The 23,469-nt window shown below is 40.2% G+C and overlaps 2 protein-coding genes across 12 annotated transcripts in view; one reads left to right on the forward strand and one right to left on the reverse strand.

Annotated features, from left to right (window-relative positions):
- The first annotated feature begins 2,242 nt into the window (after window positions 1-2,242).
- On the forward strand, window positions 2,243-16,618 carry fhl1a (four and a half LIM domains 1a). Of its 2 annotated transcripts, none has more exons than XM_023421695.2 (6): window positions 2,243-2,396; window positions 12,638-12,819; window positions 13,511-13,688; window positions 14,539-14,708; window positions 14,925-15,111; window positions 15,881-16,618. In XM_023421695.2, exons 2-6 carry the CDS (start codon window positions 12,664-12,666, stop codon window positions 16,033-16,035), a joined length of 846 nt encoding a protein of 281 aa, XP_023277463.1. In that variant the 5' UTR covers window positions 2,243-2,396; window positions 12,638-12,663; the 3' UTR covers window positions 16,036-16,618. The 2 variants fall into 2 exon arrangements, with proteins under 2 accessions (XP_023277463.1, XP_023277462.1); XM_023421694.2 differs by lacking the exon at window positions 2,243-2,396 and adding an exon at window positions 9,677-9,791.
- A 50-nt stretch (window positions 16,619-16,668) lies between these two features.
- map7d3 (MAP7 domain containing 3) overlaps window positions 16,669-23,469 on the reverse strand; it is a 28,975-nt gene continuing 22,174 nt past the window's right edge. For 9 of the 10 annotated variants that reach the window (XM_087178072.1, XM_023421689.2, XM_023421683.2 and 6 more), the window contains 7 exons: window positions 22,490-22,619; window positions 22,017-22,302; window positions 21,832-21,885; window positions 21,658-21,724; window positions 21,248-21,428; window positions 19,806-20,098; window positions 16,669-19,722 (listed from right to left, as the gene is read on the reverse strand). In XM_087178072.1, the coding sequence (XP_087034198.1) occupies window positions 19,715-19,722; window positions 19,806-20,098; window positions 21,248-21,428; window positions 21,658-21,724; window positions 21,832-21,885; window positions 22,017-22,302; window positions 22,490-22,619 (1,019 nt within the window). In that variant the 3' untranslated portion in view covers window positions 16,669-19,714. The remainder of the gene's footprint in view (window positions 19,723-19,805; window positions 20,099-21,247; window positions 21,429-21,657; window positions 21,725-21,831; window positions 21,886-22,016; window positions 22,303-22,489; window positions 22,620-23,469) is intronic. The other variant, XM_023421681.2, reaches the window with a different exon arrangement.

Here is a 23,469-nt window from a genome sequence, read left to right on the forward strand (position 1 = left end):
ATCTGAGAAGGGGTTTTCATATTATGCTAAGCACAGGTTTATAATCTTCATAGCTGTGGAATATGGCAGGTAGCGCAAGTCTACAAGCTATTAAAACTCTTCAAATATTTCAGTGGAATAAACTCAACTTCAAACTGGGGCTGGGTGGCCTTGGTCAACAACAGGGTTAATCCCAAAAATAAGAAGCATAGTAATTCCTAACCTGGAATTTTTGTTTTGTTTTGTTTTTTCATTCTTCTAAAAGTTATTCAAAAGAAACGATACGAGAGGAGAAAGTCACTCTTTGGTCCAACTTTGAAGGGGTCGCAAAACACGCCGTCCCACCTGTGGGACACTTTGGCCTCGGTAGTGTTGCTTTAGGTGTGTTTTGGTCTGGGCTGCACTCAGTCTTCACACAATCTTGATAAATTATACATTGTTTGAAAGCTCTAAGTCTCCTGATTGTATCTGAGTAAAGCATATTGGGATCCACACATCACCGCAGCAGGTGGGTCTCATTTTCTAGCAGGTTAGTCACTCCTTACCTTTCTGATCATTTGTGAGTGAAGATAACATGTCCAAGTGCTAAAGAGTTCATTTTCCCCACAGGAATCGAATGAACGAAATGCACCCAAGCTTTAGTCCAATAAATGTGATGTTATGGAGAAAAAGTCCAAAAACCTCTGTTAGTATAGTTTGCTTGATTCCTTATTTGATTGAGGCCAATGTTATGATTGGAATCAAAGATGTTGAAGAACAGTAAACTTTTTTTTTTTTTTTTTTTTGGAGTACATTTATTTTCAGTAATAAATTTCAGGGGCAAGATTGGTGTTAATGTGAAAAGCCACACCCTGCACAGCCAAGACTGGTGGCATTTTTTTCCCCTCTGGCTCGATTTGTGCCAGATATCAGGTAACATGTTCCTAATATGGACACAACTCCCTCAGTCTGCTCAAGAATGTCTGTATAGTGGAGCAACTGTCCAGAGAGGAAATAGTAGTTTTAAAGAGCCACTTAGCTCTGGCTCGAGTAGATCTCCCTCTCTCTTTCTCTCTCCCTCTCTCAAACTGTTTGTCTTTTAACTTGATTCCCACTCATTCCCCACAGTTGGTGATGATGTTGATCATGACAAATTCCTCAGTGATTACTCCACCAAGTGCTGAGATTTTTTGTTTGCAAAATTTAAATCATGATGCTATTAACCACACCAAAATGGCTGTAACTCCATTTTTTTAAACATTTTTTCTTCTATTACACCTGTACCTTGTTGCACCTTCTGTCACATTTGAATACGTCCTTTAACTGGTGTTTATTGGTTTAGTGAAATGCTGCTTTCATTAAATGAAAACCTGCCCTTACTATTGCAAATGTGCACAGTAAAACATCTCAAAGGAAGATGCACTGACCAAACTCGTGGCTTGTAACCCTGATCTCATGTAAAAACAGACTTGATGTGGTGATGTTTATACCAGATGTTTATACACACAGGAATCCCATGTTTACAGTCATATAATGAGTTATCAGTCAAGAGTTTATACACGTGCAGATATATGTAATGTGACAGCATGATGACCTGATGTTTGAGTAACCCTGACACCTTAAACACAACAAACGTGACCTTATGACCATAAAATCCTCCATTTGTTTCTTCTTCTTGGCTGCACTAGCAATGTATCTTCACTCTCATCTAATTCTTAGAGAGTTATGAGTTTATCTCTGTGGATGGATACACTTTGGCTGTAGTTCAAGCAATGATGCAAATAGCTGTTTAGTCTCAATGACACACTTTATATAATAAGAGCTGGCATGTGTGTGTTATTTAACAGTACCAGCTTTTTGGGCATTTAACCATGCATTTGTAATTATAATGGATTAACTTTGAGGGTTAAATTTACAGGCGGCACGTATTTACTTTGGGTTAAGAATGAGTCATCTTGATGTAATTCCTCTATTCGCTACCAAACAAGGAGATGAGTGAGGCCAATACAGAAGTTGGGCAAAAGTGTGTCAACTTAACATGGGGGGGCCTCATTTGTAAACGGCAGAAATACACAAAGAACACCAGGATAATTAATAACATAAGTGGAGAACTCACTGCAGACCTACCTTCCTTTACAAAAAGGTCATTTTTAAGTCTCATGATGCAGGAAAGTTTCGGGCCAATAAGAACTCTACTAAGAGAGCTTGTAAATTCCTAGTTGAGGTCATTGTTTATGAGAGCTTACAGAGGTTTGGCTCATGTCCTGCATGTGTTTTTTTTCTCTGCTCTCTCTGTCCTTTAAAGCTGCGTTGCCTCCGCAGATTTTACCTTCGGCCAAACCCACCGGACACACACACACATACACACACACACACACAGACAGACATACACACCGCTGGTGTCGAGTGAAAGGCGCTTCAGCTGTTCGCTTTGAGAGGTGAGTCCAAACCACAGCTGCGTTCAACTCACATTATCATGGTGGTTCACTTCAGGTGGCGTTTAACAGGTAGCGCGACAGAAAACGAAGGATGTTATGTGGTTCACTTTAGAGCTTTACTTACGTCCGATGCGTAATTGCAGCTGTTCTTTAATCGCAGTGACATTTCTGACATGAGTCAGTTACACAGAAGGACTTTACTAAAGTGCGACAAGTTTCTTTGAGTGTACCTGACTGCTCTGGGACCCGTGGTATTGCTGTGCATCAGTTTGGCAGTGCAATGGCACGTATCTATCTGCCAACATCTCTAATTTTCAATAATAGATGCTTATGTCTTTTTTCTTTTTCTTTTGATCAAGTTAATTTTTTGACTTTTTAATTTCAGGGATAAACCTCTCCATTTACATTTCCTGCTACTTTGCACTTGTCTTCCACTTCATTTCAGATGGAAATATTGTAAAAGTGATGTGCAAGGTGCAAGGTGACTTTAGCATACAGCAGGTCCAGGGTCCTGTTATCTGGTGGTGCAATCCACAATCTGAGTGAAAGCGGGGAGAGTCTTGTCCAGTTTAAGTCCCTGGAGCTCATGAAGAAAGAAAAAGTCCTCATACAAAGCATATGATCACTTTATAGAATATGATTCAGTTTATGAAGAAGTTAAACTCAACCAACTGCAACATTAAAGTAGCGCTTACAAGTTAATATATGTTATATAATGATGTCATGTTGGATGTGAGGCTTCATGGTGCTGCTACTTTTGCTTCATTAAAAGAGCTCTCATATGAGCTCTCATAACCAATAACTCATCCATTATGATCCAAATGTACAAGAACTAAAAATTAAAAAAAAAAAGAAGTAAATTCTCAAGGTGTATATTTGCAGGAGGTAGGCACTGTCCTATCAGTGTGTGATGTAAGCCAAAGCAATAGCTCTGTAATAATTAGACAAACTAATGAATTATGATGTAAAGTTTTGTTGTCAGTGTGAGTTGATTCGAATCTATAGTCATTTGAAAGGATATCATTATAGTGGAATTGTTGTATTGGACTGTGCTACACTGTTTTACCGCACCTCATATTCTGAAAAGCCCTTCCTCACAATGTCTAAATGTAATGTAATGCAATCCACCACAATAAGGCAGTAATAGCTGCAGGACTGTTGCAACAGATGTGATATCTATTTATCTCATGGATCAAATGGTGTGTAGTAATAGTATTGTTCTGCCGTGATGCTAATGTCTGTATAATGAACAGCAGAGCCCAAAGGTACCATGTGAAACTGTTAAAACATGCGTCATCGTACCGTCTCATCCCTTCGGGTTTGGGCAGCTGCCAAACCAAATGCATGATGTCAATAAAGAGACCTGGAGATTACGATCCTTTCTCTGGCACACTGGACCTCCTTGTGGCTTCAGTATGACTTCACCATCCTTCAGAACCCATAAAAACTTTGTACTTTTCTGAGATATAAATTAACCCACTTTAAACTTGAAAAGACTGCTCTTTCTTTAGTGCGTCAGTTTTTTTCATGCAGCAATTTATAAATCACTTTTAAGGCTATATAATAAGCTTCTATTTTTAAATTTTGATGTAAAATCAGCACAAAGGCACTGTACAAATCCAACAGCACAGTTAGAGATGATTCATTTATAACGCTCGGTATGTGGTGTATAATTTATATCAACCCTCAGTGAAGCTGTTGTATGTCAGTGCCTGTGAGGTCTCCTCTCCATCAGGCCCGCAGCAGGATATTTGCCATGTTGAGGCGACTGAGAGCTTTGGTGCCTGCAGTTTGTTCAGGCGGAGGCATGCCTTTGTTGAGAGGATCGTTTCATCATTTCTTTTATTCTTGCAAATGGAGCAGATACAGAAAGGGAGAGGGAGAGAGGATGTGCCTGTGTGTAGATGATCGAGTTGACGAAACACATGAAACAGCACACTCACCAGCTCAGCACAAGACTCCTAAATAGGCAATGCTGCTTATTTGTGTGTGTGGGCTGAACGAGCTAAGTGGAGGCAATATCCTCTCTTGTGGATATTGAACTACTTGTCCTCTGCTGCTGTCCTCTCCCGCCTCTCCTCTTCAGCTAGAGAAAAGCCTCAGCTGAAAAGCACATGATTACTTTGTGAATAAAAGATTTGAGAAAAGTTCAAGAGCCCCAATAAGTAGTGATGGAGAATAAGAGGGTTGGACGCCTTCTGTAAGATTTTTAAAGAGAAGAATCCAGTTCATGATTTCTTGTAGTTATGGAGGATGTTCTCAGATCCTTAAGTAAAAGTATCAATACCACAGTGCAACTTTACTCTAAAAGGTAACATGCCTGCATTAAAAATGTCACCTATAGCAAAATGTACTAGGATCATCTCATTTGTCCTGAGTTTCATTAAACATTAAACATTTCAAATGGTCATTACTCTTTTTTTTTCTTTTTTTTTTTTTACTCCTGGTGTCTTTTTAGCACAAACTCATCTATAAGTCTGATGTCTCATTTAGTTAAAGAAAATATAAAGCTACCAGGAAGACAAAGTTGTCTATACAAATGTATGTACAAATGTAATGTCCAAATATGGCTATAGAACAGTTCAAGGTTGAATTTTTTATTTTTTTACTATTCATACACACAAATACAGCAGAAAAAGGTAAGAAATAAAACTATAATGCAGTTCATTGACATGTGAAGGGATTTTATCTGAACTCGTTTTTGTGCCTTTTCCATTGAAAATCTGAGATATTGTGTGAAAGCCCCACACCAGCGCCTCCAGCTGGTTTTCTCTGCTTGTCTCTAAATACTAATGTTACAGTAGATAAAACATGCTCAGTCTGTTCACAGATGAACAGATACGTAATACAAATATAGAACGTAAAAGTACGCATTATAAAAATTGTGTTATTTTTGTTATTATTGTAGCCGGTCATGGCTGAGCTAATTTCAACTAATTTGAATCCTGTTAGATGTGGGTCTCTAACAAATTATATTTGAAGTGGCTGATGATATGTACTGTACATAAAATAATCCTGGAAAGTAACGATAACTGTCAGTTAACTGTAGCAGAGTAAAAATAACAATATTTCCCTCTAACATGGTGAAGTATAAATTTAAGGAGCATTAAAGTAAAATAGGATTAGTAAAGTAATAGTACCTCAAACTAATTGGATTGCCTGAGTAAATTCTTACCACGTTCCATCTCAGATTTTATGTCTCCTCTTATATGCACTTCTGTTTCGTGGTAAAACTGCCCCGGGTCAGTCTAACATGGAGCAATAAACGATAACGAGGACATGGGTTAAGTAACTGAGGCTTCACCTTTAAGTGGCCCATAGTGAAGGATGACGGCAGCAAGATAAAAAGAAAGAAGATGTCTATTTTTATGTACAAACAGAAAGTGTAACTTTGTATTGCACCGACTCCCTGAGGGGTGAGTGATGCAAGTCTTGAGAAAAACCTCGTGTTACAGAGACTGACGTGCGCTGTCCATGAATGCTTTATGGCTTATGTTGGTTTATGTGTATGACTGTGATATTGAACCCATAGTCAATCGCACAATTAGATTTCTTCTTCTCTGTAACATATTGCTCAGTGTTGAGGCTTGAGTCATGTGAAACCAGTGAGAGAGATGAAGTGCCGCTGGTCTACAGAGAGGGCTTTATCTGAAAGTGCTTGTGTGAGTGTGTGTTTGTGTACATGTTTGTGTGTTGGCAACACTCCTATCCAAGCTATATCCTTCCAACAGGAGTGTTACTGTGTTGATAGAGCTCCCCTCACGGCCTTTTGTCCAGACATATTTGACCTCAGTGTGTCTGGGTCTTGCAGCCACACCCTGATTTCTTCGGCTGCTTACTGACCTTATGTCCCTGTTGTAATACAGCTCTGCGTGTGGACTAGTGACAGCGTGTTTCTTGTTGCTGTGTTTTTCTGTGTGTGCATGGTGAGTCATTGTTCCCCTTACAGAGATAGTTTGGCTCAGTCTGTCACTGGTCTGTCTGCCCACTAACCAGATTTGGAGGGTGACTGAGACACATGGATTGAGGGGGCGAAAGGTTGTGTTGAGAAACAAGCTCTCAGACACTAACAGTGACAGAGAAAGAGTGTGGCTCCTTGTTCCAGTCATACTGAGATATTTGCTCTCATATGCTCAGGAAGTACAGGTCAGATTTCCTGTTTCTATGTGCCACCAAACCTCAAATCCACCATGTAGAGAGGTGCTTGATGATGGGCTGATAGCCAAGAAGCTACACCTACCAAACAATTCATGGCATGCATTGCATTTCATGATAGGCTGAGTTTCAAAAGCACGCACGATACGTGAGAGAGTTTATTACTGTTTGTTTCCATGAGTGGTAAGGACAGATTTAAAACCTTTATGCTTGTTTTCTCTCAAAATCTAAAAATGGCAAATTAGTAACATCACCAGCTACATTATTAACCTTGATTCTTTTATTTGGAAAAAAATATATTTATAGTTTTGTTTATTTTTCCAGATGATCAGGAGTTATTTTTGTTCTTTTAAAAGCATGGGCTTAAGAGATGGCAGGTGGGGAGGTGGGCACCAGATTCCAGCGTTATTGTCTGTCAGGACGGCAGTTACTGGTAGAGTTAACAAGATCACCAGATGAGACTGTTAATGTGCAGCACACAGCCTGACGACAGATGTACTTTATATTAGTGCTGCCAGAAAATCAAAACAGGAAGCCAGTGGATAAGCAAATATGTCCTTTAGTTTGTTTATTTAGTTTTGGTTACAGTAGTCTGGCAAACATTTAAAAAATATTCTCAAATGAAGAGTTTGGGCTGTTTTTGTTTACCACTAAGAAATGTTATATCATTGACAAGATTTTATAACTTCACCACTGGACTTTTGGTGGTGTTCATATGAAACATAAAAGCAGAAAATGTCCTCTGAAAACAACTGATATTTGGCTTATACAGGATAAGTAAGGGAATATGTTTTTTATTCCATGTTACATACAAATTAGCATATGGCATAAACCAAGAAGGTAAGAGATGAAATAGAATAGAAAATGTCTATCAGATAAAACTGAGTAGTTACCTAGTTAATTTAGCTGTTAGTTTGCTTTGAAGTATTTGTTGTCAACAACATGGCTGTAAATTAATGCTATATACTGTTTTCACCCTGCACATTCAATAACATGTAGCTTTAAACAACCTCCATTTGTTCAGATGATGTTAATACTAATTGAGCTACCATTGGGTTCCTGTCTCACTTTGCTAACTCGAATGACTCCAATAAAATTGTTAATAATGGAATTTCAATAGTTTCTGAATTGCCTTGATCACCGTATTTTGCATTATGCACAGTTCATGTATTAATTTAAAGCTGCCCCCTGGTAATATTGGACCTTTCATATATTGTTAGGCTGTACTCGCAGTTCATCCATCTTCCATCTGTTAATTGTTAATTTGGAAAGAAGAATCGCCTGTTCAGTCTATTTTTCCCGACCTCTGACAGTCAAAATCCGCATCAATCCAACACTGCAAAGGATCTGAGTCCAGAGAGGAATGAATCTCGGTGCAGATGAAGAGATGAAGGCAGAGATTTGAAATCAAAGTGTCTGGTCAGAGATGAAAGCATTTGGAACTAGAACAATCCAATTTGAATATGTATGTAAAGATGTAGTGGAAGATGAAGAAATATCCTGATGTCCTAAACACAAAGCTGTTCATCTATTAGGGAGGTTTTTGTAGGCTGGGAGTTGTGGCGCCTTCCTGCACATTAATTAGTCTTTGTGAGTTCAGAGCAATTGGGTGATAGATTATGAAGGGAGAGAGATGTAATGTTGTGTTCCATGGTAATGGACCAAATCAAATCTGTAAGTACAGCCAGATGCCATTTAAACCACTGAGCACAAACACACACACACACACACACACACACACACACACACACACACACACACACAGCTCACTATATTGATTTGTTGGGTGTCTAATATAAGAAGAAGGGTATTTCATATAGTTAAAAGATGAGTCTTTCCTTTGAAAAGTAAAGTATTATTGTTCTATCTGAGGTCAGTGAGTTTACCACGAGTCTAACCAACTGATTTATTTCTTGTTGTAGCTGGTCTTTGAGGTTTCTCTCAGTTTCCTCTCATTGCCATAATGATCCTATATTTCTGTATTTAAGCTCGCCTGACTCTAAAAGTGAAAACCAATCAGAGTTAAGTGTCGTCTGTAGTGCCACATTTGCTTTACTGCAGAATAGATAATGATAACGATGATGGTTTTGATCCTGATGCAGTGTAGTATGGTGTAACTGAATCTAAAGCACTATAATCGATATGATTGTAACTATGGATATAATGACTGTGTATAATGTGGTTAGTGACACATTATACAGAGAGTTATCGTGTGACTCTGCAGCTCCGCTCAGCTCCCTTCAACTCCCCTCAGCTCCTCAGAGCTTTTTAGCATCTTTCAGCTCTTTGTTTTGGTTTTATAGAAGCTAAAGAGACAAATATTTCCCCCAGGATCTGGTGGAGACCCAAGACAGAGCTAAAAGAGGGTGATTATAGGACTTACATTCACCAGGTGGCCAGAAACACAACTCAATGTTCCCCTGCAACAGCTGGATGGGAAAATAGGCTATTGTTTGCTAACACATTCACCATATCAACTTAAAATGTGTTGAGGGTTTAATGACATTCAAAATACCTGTGCTTTTTAGCAGGATTTTAAAGCTCCAAAGAATCCAGTTCTCATGATCATATAGTTTTTTTCCTGTCCTATTCTTCACAGTTTAGTTTTCAGCATACCATTTTACCATCTGGAACATGTGATATAAAGTTGTAAATATGTATACACACAGTTTTGAAGATATAAGAAGAAAATCAATACTCACATAACACTTGACCACTCTTTGTCTCTCCTCAGCTCAGTCATTAACATGCTCCTCCTGTGAGTCATCCTTTAGAGTTATGATGTTAAGTGATCCTACATGTCATCTGTACATGTTGTGAACACTCGATAACAAAACTTTTTAATGTCAGGGCAGTGGGAGTATCTTTTATCCCTCATGGCTATCGTTCAAAATCCTCAGACTGTGTTTTCTTTTTTTTTTACCTTCTAATGTTACAGGAGTTGAATCCAATCTCACCTAATCTATCCCCTCAGCATCATACTCTCTCTCATCCGCTCTGTCCTCCAATGCCTACCCTAAAAAGGACTGGAGGGGCCGAAGGTTGGATTTGGATGTGGGGTCGGGGGTGCGTGTGGGTCACAGAGGGGTATATACAGCCCCCCATAAGTTAGCGAGGCGTATGGTCTCAGGGTTTGACCTTCTGTGGATGCTACTGTCTCCTCCTGTCGTTGTGTTGTCTCTCTTTTCTCCTTCTTCTCCTCCTGACTGGAACCAAACATGACTTTCTACAAACACTCAGGTAAAAATAAGAATGTATTACTTTTTGTAATCAGCTGCACCATTGGCATGTTTAAGCTCTGTTGGAATTGTCGTACATTAACAATGAATTAGTAAAAGATGTTTAACATATTGCCGCTGTCCTGTGAAAACAATTTAGCTCCAAAATCTTTTAGGAGCTTAGAAGCCCTGTTTTCTCCTTGTTTGACAGTGCACTTTCAGATAGTCCAGTGGATTTCAAGTGGTTTATTCAGCTTTAGAGGGTGGAGGACTTTTTCTACCTTTAAAGGAAAACTTGGTCCTTCAGTTTATTTGGTTCTTTATAATGAAGTCATGAGTTTGACGGTGCAAAAGTCCATAAACTCAAAGGTCCACTCAGCTTTTTGGTGCTTTTGTTGTTTTATTAAATGCCCAACTATAAAATCAAAAATTGTCCCCTGCTTGTGTTTGGGAGAACTATTTACGTATTGTATTGCATTGCATTGAGCTGATGCACTGCTTCAGGTTTATACTTTTTCATTCTGATAAACTAAACCACAACCTGTCAGATGAAGTTCATTATAATAACCACAGGAATTTAAGGGAGTATTTAACCCAAACCTTTAACTCATGCTTTTACTGGGGTCAAAAGAAAGGCAAATGACCAAATTATTTGTAATTATATGATAATAAAATGTGGCAGAGTGACGCAGTGGTTAGCACTGTCACCTCACAGTGAGAAGATTCTGGATTTGAACTGGGTGAGTTGGTGACTCTTAATTGCCCATAGGTGTGAATGTGAGTGTGATTTTTATTTTTTTATCCCTATGTGCTCTGTGAGACGGGCGACCTGTCCAGGGTGTGCTCCACCTCTTTCTCAATTTCAGCTGGGATTGGCTGCAGCCTCCCCTGCGACCCTGAGGAGGACAAGCGGTATAGCTAATGGATGGAGGAATGATATTAAAAGTATCATCTTGAAGTAGAGCTCTCCTCCATTTATAATTTCTTGATGCATGTTGGGAGGCAAAGGAACATTTGAATTGTTGTTTTTTTCTTGTGGTTGTTGTTGAAATGCATTTATTTTTTTCTGCATAGCAACATGATAATGAGATGTGATTAGGTTAAAAATGACCTGATTTCGTAGAGGGTCTGCTTTTAAGAGAACACGCTGTGGGCAGAGAACAGAAAGTTTCCAAAGTGTAGCTGTTGATTTGGCTGATATGCTCTCTGGGTCATATGGTCTTTGATCCGCTCTATCCAGTCTCTGACTCACCTCTCAAACTGGTCTCACTCTGACCTTTCCGGCTAAAGAGGACTTGTCCCTAAAGGGACCACAGTGGTATACTCCTCTCCCTCCACAGCTGAGCGTCGGTACATACCACGCCTGTTTGACAGGGAGCAGCTGTCACACTGTTTGTAACAAAAGATTAAAGTTCTGGACACATCTCAACTGGAACCACAATAGCAGTCCCAGTCGTCATCCCTCTGCATCCTTCTCCATTAGTCCCCTCTGGAAGGTCAAGGTACTTTAAATAGAGGGTCCAAGTCTAAAATAGATCTCGGCTCAGTAATGAGAGCATGCGTATTGTGTGTGTGATTTGACATGACTGACTGTGTTTCACTGCCATTAAATGGAGGTGTGTAGGCGGAGTGGGGCGTGTCAGGGCTCAGTACAGTCTGTATCCCTGCTGCACAGCTGCAGATAGTTCTCTTCCTCCAAAACCCTCTCCCATCTATCCATCCACATGCAGCAGGGGCACATACCTCACTCTGGGAGGCTCATATCTTTCACACGGCTGTGTAGCACATCCCACTTAAATGGCTGCAGTCCCCTTTCATAAATATTTTCCTTGCTCTTATGGTTACTAGGACAAAATGCCATTCCACCCATTGTTTCCTCCATCGCTCGTGTTGTTCTGACCGGATTAAAATGATACGTGTCACGCTGAATAAATTGCTTTTGCTAAAGTTCACACAATGTTCAGCTGCTGGTTCTGACATCCTGAGAGAGGGGAGGGGCTTTAAAGTGATGTAGATAAGGCTTAATATGTCGATATGTTCCACCCTGCCCACAGTTGTTCCAGGAAACGGTTCAATCTGCTCCCAGCGGATGCCTGTGATGGGAGAGCAGGAATGTTGATGAATGAAGAAGCAAAGGCAACTCGGTTTTAGAGTGTTTACAACAAAGGCCAATCAAATGACCTGCTCCAAATGCAGACAACAGAGAGAGTGTGGGCCGGACTCAGGTGGGGAGTGGGAGGTCTTCGAGGTGGGAGGTGAAGGGAATGAGCCAGACGGTCTTAAAATATGAGCTCTGAGCTTTTCAGAACGAACTAGATGTTTTTCTTTCTTTTTTTTTTTTTTACATCACTCTCACTTCCCTCATCAGTTTGGTATGCTGCTGTTAGAGGTGCATCTCACTGTGTCTTAGTGGGAAAACAGAAAAACATAAAATAGGCTTCCTCTGCATACATTTGTTTTGCATACTAAGGTCAGAGAGACAGTACATTAACTGCCTCGGGCATCATTTTGCTGTTCACCATTCTAGTCATCAATGTGTGGGATTTGTTTTCGCTCATCTTGAACTTTATCCCCTCATTTCTTTTGTTCTACCCCCCCCCCCCCCCCCCCACACACACACACACACACACACATACACACTGTAAAGCACTTTGACTCAAGTATACGATGTTTTAAGTGCTCAACTGTATAAATAAAATATATTAGTAGTTGCTGAACAGGACCTTTTGCTCTGACTTGCATTGCTCACTGAGTCTTGGGTGTGTTATTAAAGGCAACACTGTCCCCATCTGGTGTCTAATGGAAAAATCAGCAGTCACGATGGGAGGATAGAGGCTCTGTGTCTGATGACCTCTTGTGTTTCCACAGGTCCCAGGAGTTATCTTACCTCCACCATGACTGACCGCTTCGACTGCTACTACTGCCGTGACAACCTGCATGGGAAGAAGTATGTGAAGAAGGACGACAAGCACGTGTGCACCAAGTGTTTCGATAAGCTCTGTGCCAACACCTGCGCAGAGTGCAGACGCCCCATTGGTGCTGATTCCAAGGTGAAATGTGTGTGTGTGAGTGAAGATGAATGAGTGAAGGAGGACGTGACCTAGCCTATAAGTAATATAGTAACAAAAAGGAGTCTCTTATGGTCAGTCCAGACAGATGTTGCAGCCTGTAAAATATGATAAAATACAATATGTTGAATTAAATATACAGTCATTTCTGAAAACATTTGAGAGAATTTTCTTTCTTAATGAAACTGAATTGAAATTCAACCACCAGCAATTTTATTATTTACACCTGTGATTTTTGTCAAAATGTTTTCCATGAAAAAATGTTGTTAAGATAAGAAGAGACTAAGTGAAAGAAAGTGAATGCATCTACTTTTGTTTGTGTTCAGAGAGCTCTCAGTCTTCAGTTGTCATCCAGCAGCAGCCTGTGCTTCCAACCACTCTCACCACTCAGTCACAGTCAGTTAAATGTGTAAAAAAGTTAGTTATTACTACTAATGGGACTTAAATACTTTATATGGCATTTCCACCATCTAAATCCCCTAACTTCTTCACGGCTCACCACATCCCAGTTAACTTCATCTCCACTTTAATGCCTGCCACATGGGCTTGTTCTGTAGTCTGGCCCCGAGCCTTGGTCCACATGATGAGTGAACAAAACTCCACTTTAATGAGGTCTGCGTGAGGACTCAGTGAGGGCTCCTCTGCTCACCCTGTGCCTCCTGTCTGTGCTCAGGAGCTGCACCATAAGAACCGCTACTGGCATGAGGACTGTTTCCGCTGCGCCAAGTGCTACAAGCCCTTGGCCAGCGAGCCGTTCAGCGCGCGGGATGATGGCAAGATAATGTGTGGCAAGTGTGGCTCCCGGGAGGATGGCAACCGGTGCCAGGGCTGCTATAAGGTGGTCATGCCAGGTGGGTTCGCTGTTATACTTTTGTGTTTTAAAGACCCTGAAAACCTATCTTCTCCTCTGGTTTATTTCTATGAGTGATGTGGGCCTACATGAGCACACAGTTTCCTGACAAAGGTAGAACAGAGATTTCTGTATTTGTGTTTTCATCTGTGTCCTTCTTACTGGTTTGAAGTGGTTAGAGCTCAGTTGCAACAAACATAATCTGTAAATCTGTATAATCTATAATCCAATAATAATTTATATCTAAATCTATACCCTTTTCATACTTGTGACTCCATCTGCTTTTTTATAATGCTATTTTACTGCACTTGACCTCTGTTTTGACCTCCCTTTGGTATTGTTTTTCTATATAAAGCACTGTGTAATTGAAGTGCAAGTGGCTAAATAAACATATTATTATTAGCAGCTCCAAGAATAGCCAGCTTCCTTATTTGTGCCGCTCCAGTATCCATTAATTGTTGTAATTCAACAAGAAGTGGGTCATGCATCACAAACTGATAATGTGGCTGCAAACTTTGTTCAAACCCATAAGATCTTTATTTCAAATTCTAGTCAAGATCCCAAAGTTTCCAAATATGGTCGGGCTTATGCGTTTGATGTAATGGTGTGATCATGAAAACATCTTGGGTTTGTATATTTCTCTCAGTATAAGGCATCATTAAGCTCCAATAAAGAAATGGCACAAGCTGATACAAAATATATATGATAATGTTGAACAGAGCGGAATAAAATGACACCATAACACTACCTATGAATAAACAAAAAGGGGAAACGACACTGTAGGTGAAGGACTGAAGAGTCCATTAACTTTCAGTTCAAATGGTTGGTTTTATTTTGGGTTTGTGCTTCAGGATCCAAGAACGTGGAGTACAAGAACAAGGTGTGGCACGAGGAGTGCTTCACCTGCCTTGACTGCAAGCAGCCGATCCGCACACAGAGTTTCCTGACCAAGGGTGAAGACATCTACTGTGCTCCCTGCCATGACAAGAAGTTTGCCAAGAAATGCTTCCACTGCAAGCAGGTACAAGCACTGAGTGTACCTTTGTTTTGTATGTTTTGTGACTGTAAAAACATTCATCAGTTTGCTAGTCAGTAAGAGCGCATGCATCACCTACAGTATAGCGCCCTGTCTATTCAAAATAAACGATTCGTAGACGGTTCACGCTACAACGAATGACCTTCTAGCCCTGTTGTGTTTTGAGATCATGATCAAAGTGCCTCTCTGTCTCCCTCTAAGCCCATCTCCTCTGGAGGGATCAGCTACCAGGACCAGCCCTGGCACTCTGAGTGTTTCGTGTGCAACACCTGCCGTAAACCTCTGGCTGAAGCTCGCTTCACCTCCCATGAGAACAACGTTTACTGCGTGGACTGCTACAAGACTGATGTGGCCAAGAAGTGCCACGGCTGCAAGAACCCCATCACAGGTCAGCAGAGATGAATAGAAAACAGTAGCAGAACTATTTTGTTTCTTTTCCTCTTCTGGGTGTTTCCAACACAATGACCTCTGACAGATTATAATCGACTCAGACGACTCAATCAGACCGTGATGCAATGCGGCCAATAGACACATTTTGGAGGATGAGCTACAGCTAACGCAGATGATACAGTATATCATGAAACAATTTCAGCAAAAGGTTGATCTTTTAGTAATGTTTTACATTATGGGTCTGTAATTTTGAATAATTTCCTAATAATCTCCAAAGCATTTCCTGAAAACAACTACAGGGGAAAACAGAAACAGTATTGAAGTGGTAGACTTTCAATAAATTAATTCCAGTTGACTGCCAGCAGTTTTCAGTCAGTGCATAGCACAGTCACATTTTTCTACAGGCAAACATATTATTCAAAACATCTATGGAATAAAGTTTCTGATCATAAACAACTAATTAATTCATATTTTTTAAATTAATTTCAAATAAAGCTTTAAGAAAATTCCTATAATTACATCATTGTTTATAATTTTTCTTTCTGTTTTTGCTCATCCCGTTTTTGCCGTAAGCAAATAAAGCATAAAAATGATCTTTGATTTCAAATTTGGGTTCTTAGTTGTTTCATAATTTAACACCAGTCTGTGCTGAAAACCAAATGACTCAAAGTTCTAGAGAACAGTTTGGATATAGCTTCTGTTATCCAGAATAATAATGATGTGCCTTGTGCTGACTGACAGCTGTCCTCCTCTCTCTGTCTCTGCAGGGTTTGGCCATGGCACCAACGTGGTGAACTATGAGGGCTACTCCTGGCACGAGTACTGCTTCAACTGCAAGAAGTGCAGCCTCTCTCTGGCCAACAAGCGCTTCATCATCAATGGAGATCATATCTACTGCCCTGACTGTGCTAAGAAGCTGTGAACTGCACAAGCAGCTCTGCAGATGGTCACTGTTTAAAGTGGAATTACACCAAAAACAAACTGGCTTTTAGACATATTAGAACGTAATATTACTCTTGTTTCTGAATTTGCATAAACACGTCTAAACAGTCAATTTTGGTGAACCTTCTCTTTATGAAGTTGACCGATTAGTGGTTATTTCAACTAAATATGCACTAGCCTGAATCATTTATCTACATATACATTGCTGCGACTTGTAATAGTGTCAATGTTTGGATACTAACATGACAACAGAATTTGTTTTGTGAGATGAGATATGCACTATTAGTCTCCTCCGGGCCTTTCGAGTGCCTTACTGGAATCTTCCAGAGAGAATAAAATGCTTCTTTCATGCATACTGCTGCTCATACATACCAGCTTTGATTAATAATCTGTTACGCCTCTGAATGCTTGAATGGATTATGAGAATTGTCAAAGATGTTTAGAGAGTGAATTTAAAATACAAATTAGGTTTTTGGGATTGATGCTGAAATACAAACTGCTCATGTATTCAAGACTTGATGAGTGAAAATCAATGCACAACAAGAATAAAAGAGGAAGCGAAATGAAGCCTGTTGTTTCTTTACAGCAAGAAATTGAAAAAATGGCAATGGGATATTTTTGCAAGACTTTATTGTTTTAACAGTTTGTATCATCTCAGTACACTTTAGATATATTTACAGTACAAATTTTATTTGTGGTCAGGGCATTGTTAGGTTTTTAAATCTTCCAGAGAAATATTCATATTCACACTGTTGCCCTGGTTGGGTGGACTGATTGTCGAGGCTGAGGTAAAGACAAGCTTTCTTAGTCAACTGTGATACAATAAAAATACTAAATCTCAATCTAAGGCACCGTTCTATCCTATTGTTATAGACAACATTGAGGACTAAGAGCAGTCAGTTCTGTACTCAAGCCCTCAAAGATGCAGCAGGAACCTGGAATAGATACAGTATTTCTTCAAGCAGCAGCTACAACAGCCCCCCAACAGGTGCTACTCATGAGTGGAAAGGAGTAGGAAAGGTTTGGGCGGAGTTTGGGTATAGGCAAGTTTTGGGTTAGGGGTGAGATTTTTTGAAATCTCTTAATGGGGAAAAACCCTACTTTCCTCCAGAATATCACACATCTCTCCTACGGGTCTGTACAGTAAAGCAACTCCTCAGTAACCATTCTTTAAACACAGCAAGTAATGTGACAGTGCAAAGAGTCTTGTGTTTTTAGATGAATAATGTATGTAAGCTAAAAGTGGGCAGCTTTGAGAGACATGGTAAATAATGAAGGACGGTTTATGGAGTCTGTTACATTCTTTGAGCTTATTAATCAAAGCTAAGATCTAAAAGCCCCTAGTCTTTATGTACAAAGATTTTAGTTAGCCAGCAGAGAACAAGGCAAAAATCAAGGTCCCCAAACCTTGTGCTTAGACTATTCAAGCATTGAGCATTTCAAGATTTCAACACAGTTTGTTAAAAAAAAAAAACTCCATAACAGACAGAAAACAATATGGGAAAACAAGTCTGCCCCATCTCAGATTTTGTTTAGTGAATGTACCCTGCGTCATGTTACAAAGGAGAAAGGTTGCAAACTGCGCTGATATGCCTACCATATCTTTTGACATCATATAAAACATATTTTGATGACATTAAAAGCATTATGAGGCACAGCGACGACTGTTTTCATGGGTCAAGAAATGTTGCTGAGGGTTGTGAGCTCTGTTCGCCATTAAAATGTTAACTTGTTTAGTCTGTGAGGCAACATCAGAATCAAAACTAGGGCTTGGGGATATATGACTGAAATCTCTCAAATATACACAGAATTACAGACCACATTTTGAGAAACATAGTGGGTCCCCACTTGGCCCCTTGTTTTGCAGAGCTGCTGTGGAACAGGGCTTCATGTAAGTGTTAGCTTTCCAGGCTGCAAAAACCTAACCCGACTACCCTGTCACAGGGCACGTGTCACAGGGTAAGAACAGAAACCTTAAACTTATAGCACATACACATACACAGACTTCAATTATCCACATCCTGACACCACTCCCTCCTAAACATGGCTTCATTTGCCTAATACTGATTATATACACAATACAATAACACTTAAATATATGTAGAAATGTATTTTTATATATAAACAAAGAGCCAAATTTTATATTATAAAAAACAGTTGAAATGCATTTTGTCTGATGCAGCAGCTGGTGTTTTAGAAGATGGTTTGTGGGAAAGAAGTGAAATTAATCACAGAGTGACACAGGCAGAAGGATGGATGGAGAGGTGTGTGTGGATGTGTTGGTAAAGTTCAAATAAAAACCAGATAATTGAAAACCTGATTTCTAGTTTCACTAAAGGTGAACTCTGGACATGAATGACATGAAAACAGCCAAACATTGAAGTTCCAGTGATGGACACACACCGCCTTAAGAAGCTCAGAAGAAGCTATGAAAGAAACTAATGGACTTCAACTCTGTTAAGTTAATGTGTCACAGTTTCAATTATTCAAACAGTTGAATGGGAACAGATGCAGGTGGTGACGTTATCACTTCAGATGAGACTAGAACTCAGATTGTGATGTAAATTACAATGATGTTAGTAAACACACATTCTATATACATATGTAAAAAAATAAAACCTAAATGGGCCATGAGCCCCAAATCAACAAATTGCTGAAACTTCACCGACGTGAAGATGTGAATTCACTACAGCGTCGTCTTTAATTTCAACTCTCTTGAGCTTCAAATGTAACAGTTGTGCTCATGAATCCCTCTAGTGGCCAAAGAAGGAAACACAGGGAGAGAGAAGCTGGGAGACAGGTGTTTGTGTGTTAGGCATGAAAAAAAAAGGGGATGAAAAAGGACAGAGATCTGTGAAGTATAGCATGAATACAGAATCCACTCCCAACTGTGAGCGCATGATGGGAGACTGCTAAACTGTGCGTGTATGAGCTTCAGCACAAAATATTTACTATATTCATACTTAGAAATTAGAAGGTGGGGAAAAAATGGTAAGGCCATATTGCTGGATGCTGCAAAAAACAGCCGGTCAAGTAAATTTAGATGAATCACATGCAAATCCTGGGATGCTATCCCCCCAACCCCTGACACATCAGAATGTATTAACGTTCCTTCCATTAACTCACTATATTTACCTCATATTCAGTTCACACAGCCTAATGTGCATGTGTCCTGGAATATTCTCATAGAAGAGAAAAAAAATGAAACATACATAACAATAATTACAATAACAAAGAAGCCAAAATTAATAAATTACAACAATGCACCCCTGACAAAGACAAAGCTCTTAAAAAACATCATCAAAATCAGACACAACATAGAAAAAAACAAAAACATCTGGAGAAGAACTAAACACAAGAGGAAGAGGAAAGAGACCTGAAGCAAGCACGAAGGAATATATGGAATTTCCCTGAAGAATAACATTTTTTAATATATAATTTTAATATATTTGTTTCCTCATCATGTAGGGTGCAAATGTAGCACTTGGTGGTCTTTCCGCTTCACCTTGTGCTCCTCCCTCCGGAAGAGGAGGAGGACAAAGAGCAGGAAGCTGTTTGGAACTGATAAAGGATTTTTTTTTTCTTTTTTTAAAGGAGCTCAGCTAGACAGGAACTTTAGGAGTGCAACAGTGAGAGGCTTCCCAGCGATGGCCGCAGCATCAAATCTCTACAGAGACACAGGAGAAAATAGTTACGATTTATCTTGAAGCTATGCATTCCCAATAAATGAATGAGTAACTGACTCCGCACCTGAAAGGGCTTCTATGGGTTGATTAGAGGAATGCAGGGTGTTGACGGGGGTTCCCTTGTCCTCGAAGGCTACCCTGGTCCCATCTGAGCTCCCGTCACAGTTGATCAAGACCTGGTTACAGTCCTCTGCCTCTATGAGGGGCCGAGTCTTAGAGTGGACATTGAGGTCAATGAATTCTTCAAAGCTCCACTGGTTGGCTTTACCGTTCATGCCAGAGACCAACCCCACTTTGGCAGAGTCCTGCTCATTCAGGTACTCTGAACCCTCGACCAGGTGGCCTTTAGGGACTGGACTGGAGAGGGGAAGGGGAAAAAGTATTGGGTGCCCGTTAGGAAAGTACTTTGAAATATGAAAGACAAAGTTCTCACAGCACAACCCAACTTTGAGAGCTGGAGGAGTAAGTGGATGATGACAGAAGGGAATCCAGTCCAAAAAGGGATAAGGCTGCTGTTATTCTATATATTTCAGCAAACAAACAAATCCCACAGAAAGGCCAAAACCAACAATGAGTTCGTTCATCTCTCATTTAGTTTCCCTCCCCACTCTGTGGCACTAACCCCCCAGGCCAAATCATTCCTACTGAAGAAGAAAATCCTTAAATACGAGTCACAAGTGCAGTTCAATTTTTCTAGGGCTGCTCCCTAGAAGTCCCTGAGCCATCTCTACCGTTGACTTTGTGGGAATCTAATGTTTTCAGATCACATATAATGAAGAAAGGCACCAAAACATAAGTCTTACAGACAATGTACAGATTAGTGTAGGCTCATATTGGAGTTTCGTGTGCAGTGCCTGGACTGACACTAACTGCACAGGGTAGCAAAGAATATATTTCTCATGTTTGCAGATAAGGTGTATCAAGGAAAAGACAAATGATAATGTTAAGTGTTTATAAAAACAAAAAATCTTTAGTTTAAAGTTTAAAGATTTTTTGTATCCGGATTTAGGGACAGCCCTAGGAACTTACTAAAACAGACAGTGCTGTAGTATTTCATCAAATGATAAACCATTTTTCATTCACGCTGGTAAAATTTCAGCTGCTGACAATTACAGTACAGTCAACAGGACTGTTTTCTCGTCTGTTTAGAGCCCACTTGGAGGATACATGTGCAAGTTGGTGCCCTTGTGGCGTACTGTCACAACAGTGCACACAGACGTCTGCACAGAGCCTCGCGTGTGCCCTCTGATGTCGAAAATTTACATCACTCAGAAATGATCAGATCCTTGCGTGGTTGCAGATGGGCAAGGTATAACACTAGCTTAAGACGGTTTTATTTTTGAGATGACTTTTTAATTAAATCTTTTCATGACGGACAACATACTTAAGAATTTCATTTGTCAGAAGAGAGCCTACACTTTTCTTGTAGGGGTGGCTGTGGCTCTGGAGGTAAAGCGGGTTGTCCACTAATGTATTCCTGTGTCATGCTCTTTTCTGCAGTCATACCTTACTGCCTGAGTTTCATCTGTGCTTATGCCATTGTTATTCTCCTTGTCGTCAGTCTCTGGTTTTCCATTGACACTGTCTAGGAGCTCATCTTGTTGGATCCCCGGATCACCAGAGGACAGACCACACTCATCTCTGTCGGCCTCCATGGCGATGTCATCTGTCTGGGCTATGTCATCTACTGAGCAAATGAATTTCAATGAGACAAGTCATATGTTGCATAGAGAATTATGTAAACCCACACAAACAAGCAATTTATGTAAAGCATATGCAAACAAAGACGGGAAGACACACCTTCACTCTCAGTGACAAAATATCAAATTCAAAAACGCAGTGATGTCTACATTTTCATGCACTTTGATATCCTGAACCTGCCATCAAGGTGAAAGCAAAAGGATGAAAACACTTACTCTTGGTTTCACAGCTTATCTGGTCCCCTCCCTCATCTCCATTCTCCTGTGATTTATCGTCATCTCTCTACACAAGCATGACAGATAGACATGATCATCATGTTAACACACACTCAGTGTAGAGGATTTTCTCCAGAACTTAAAGATATACAGGCTGAGTGAATGTGAGCTCACCTTCAAGTCATTTGCATCCCCTTTTCTAGTTCTCTTCATTATTTCTTCAATTCTCTGAAACGTAAAGAATATTTAACATTTTTATAAATTATTTCTTCTACAAAATACTGCTGCAACAATATGTAACATTTGTTCCTTATCAAGACCCCACTAAAGAGAAGATTCTCTCCTTCATCCATCCTTACCTTCTTCCTCTCCATTCGTTCTTGCTGGTTCTGCTGCATGATGCGGTCTCTCTCCTGACGGACTCTCTCTGCCTCCTCCAGAGCCTTGGCCTCAGCCTCCTCCCGCTCCTTCTGGAGCTCGGCCTGTTTCACTGCCTCCTCTTCTGCCAGTCTCACCCGCTCCTCCTCTGCCAGGCGAGCTTCTTCTTCTTCTTTGACTTTTCTCTCCTCTGCAAGCTTCTTCTCCTCCTCTACGCGTTTCAGTCGAGCCTCCTCCGCTAAACGCTGTTCTTCTTCCTTTCTCAGCCTGGATATGAAACAGCAGCAAATGCTTGAAGTGCATTCCTTCATTCACCATGCTCATTGTATTTTAATATTCATTTTAATGCCCATAAAATAAAACCAGCAGAGTTGATGGTACTATATATCATAACTATGTTATCATAACTGCTGCATCCTTATTATAACCAAAATGAATAATTCAAAATCCTCACCTTTCCTCTTCCTCTCTCTGTACCCTGAGCTGCTCCTCTTTTTCCTTCTGCTCTCGCATCAGTCTGCGATTCTCTGCCAGGATCTTGGCTGCCTCAGCAGCCGAGTTGGTGCCTGACGCGGCCTTAGAGTCTGACAGGTGGAGAGACAAATATGGAAGATACGTTTAGCACTTTGTCACTCTTGTCGTCCATTTCTCATTGTAGTGCTGACCTGAGGCCAAAGCATGTAGATGCTGAGGGACTGGAGGATGACTGATGATTGAGAGAACAGGGAAAGCCTGATTGATGGAGGAGGCTAACTGTGAGAGAGAAAGGCAGCAGCAAGAAAAAACAAGAGAGTAGCCAGATACTGAGTTGTGTAACTTTCACATGACAATCTCTGTGCTCTTTCAGAGAACTCTCAAATAATGTCAGGTGGGAATACACATTAGGATTGGGCGATAGGATGATTATGCCAATTTGTCTACCCTCAGAGATTCTGCCCTACCATTACTATCATAGCATTTATCCCTTTAATATCTAAGTTTATGAGGTTATAGAAGACACAGGGCTGGTTTATAGCAAGATTTTCATATGACTTTTGCATTTGATGATGATTGATGACAATTACATCTACTGTGACAGAGCACTTTATCCATATCACCCACCCTCACACTTGCATGTTAAAATGTATGTGATGCAAATGAAAAGGGTATATACTAATAAAGCCAGGAATGGAAATTAATTTATCATTTGTGTCTTCCACAACACTTTTGTTTTTACACAATTCTAATGAATACTGGGAGACAGTCTTTGGCATTTAGTATCAAACCATTACTAAGCAATTTTATCTTGCAGAGCATAATTATCTCCATGAGGTGGCAGCAGCAACAACCTCAGATCTGTAACAGGATGTGACTCCAGCTGGGACTTAATAGGTCTCCTGCTCCACTGAGATTTTATTGTAAACTGAGCCTCTGCCACGTCAGTTTGCTGGACAT

Source organism: Seriola lalandi, unplaced genomic scaffold, assembly GCF_002814215.2.
Source record: "Seriola lalandi dorsalis isolate HSWRI2012SDOR001 ecotype SW California unplaced genomic scaffold, Sedor1 jcf7180002054673, whole genome shotgun sequence".
Taxonomy (NCBI): domain Eukaryota; kingdom Metazoa; phylum Chordata; class Actinopteri; order Carangiformes; family Carangidae; genus Seriola; species Seriola lalandi.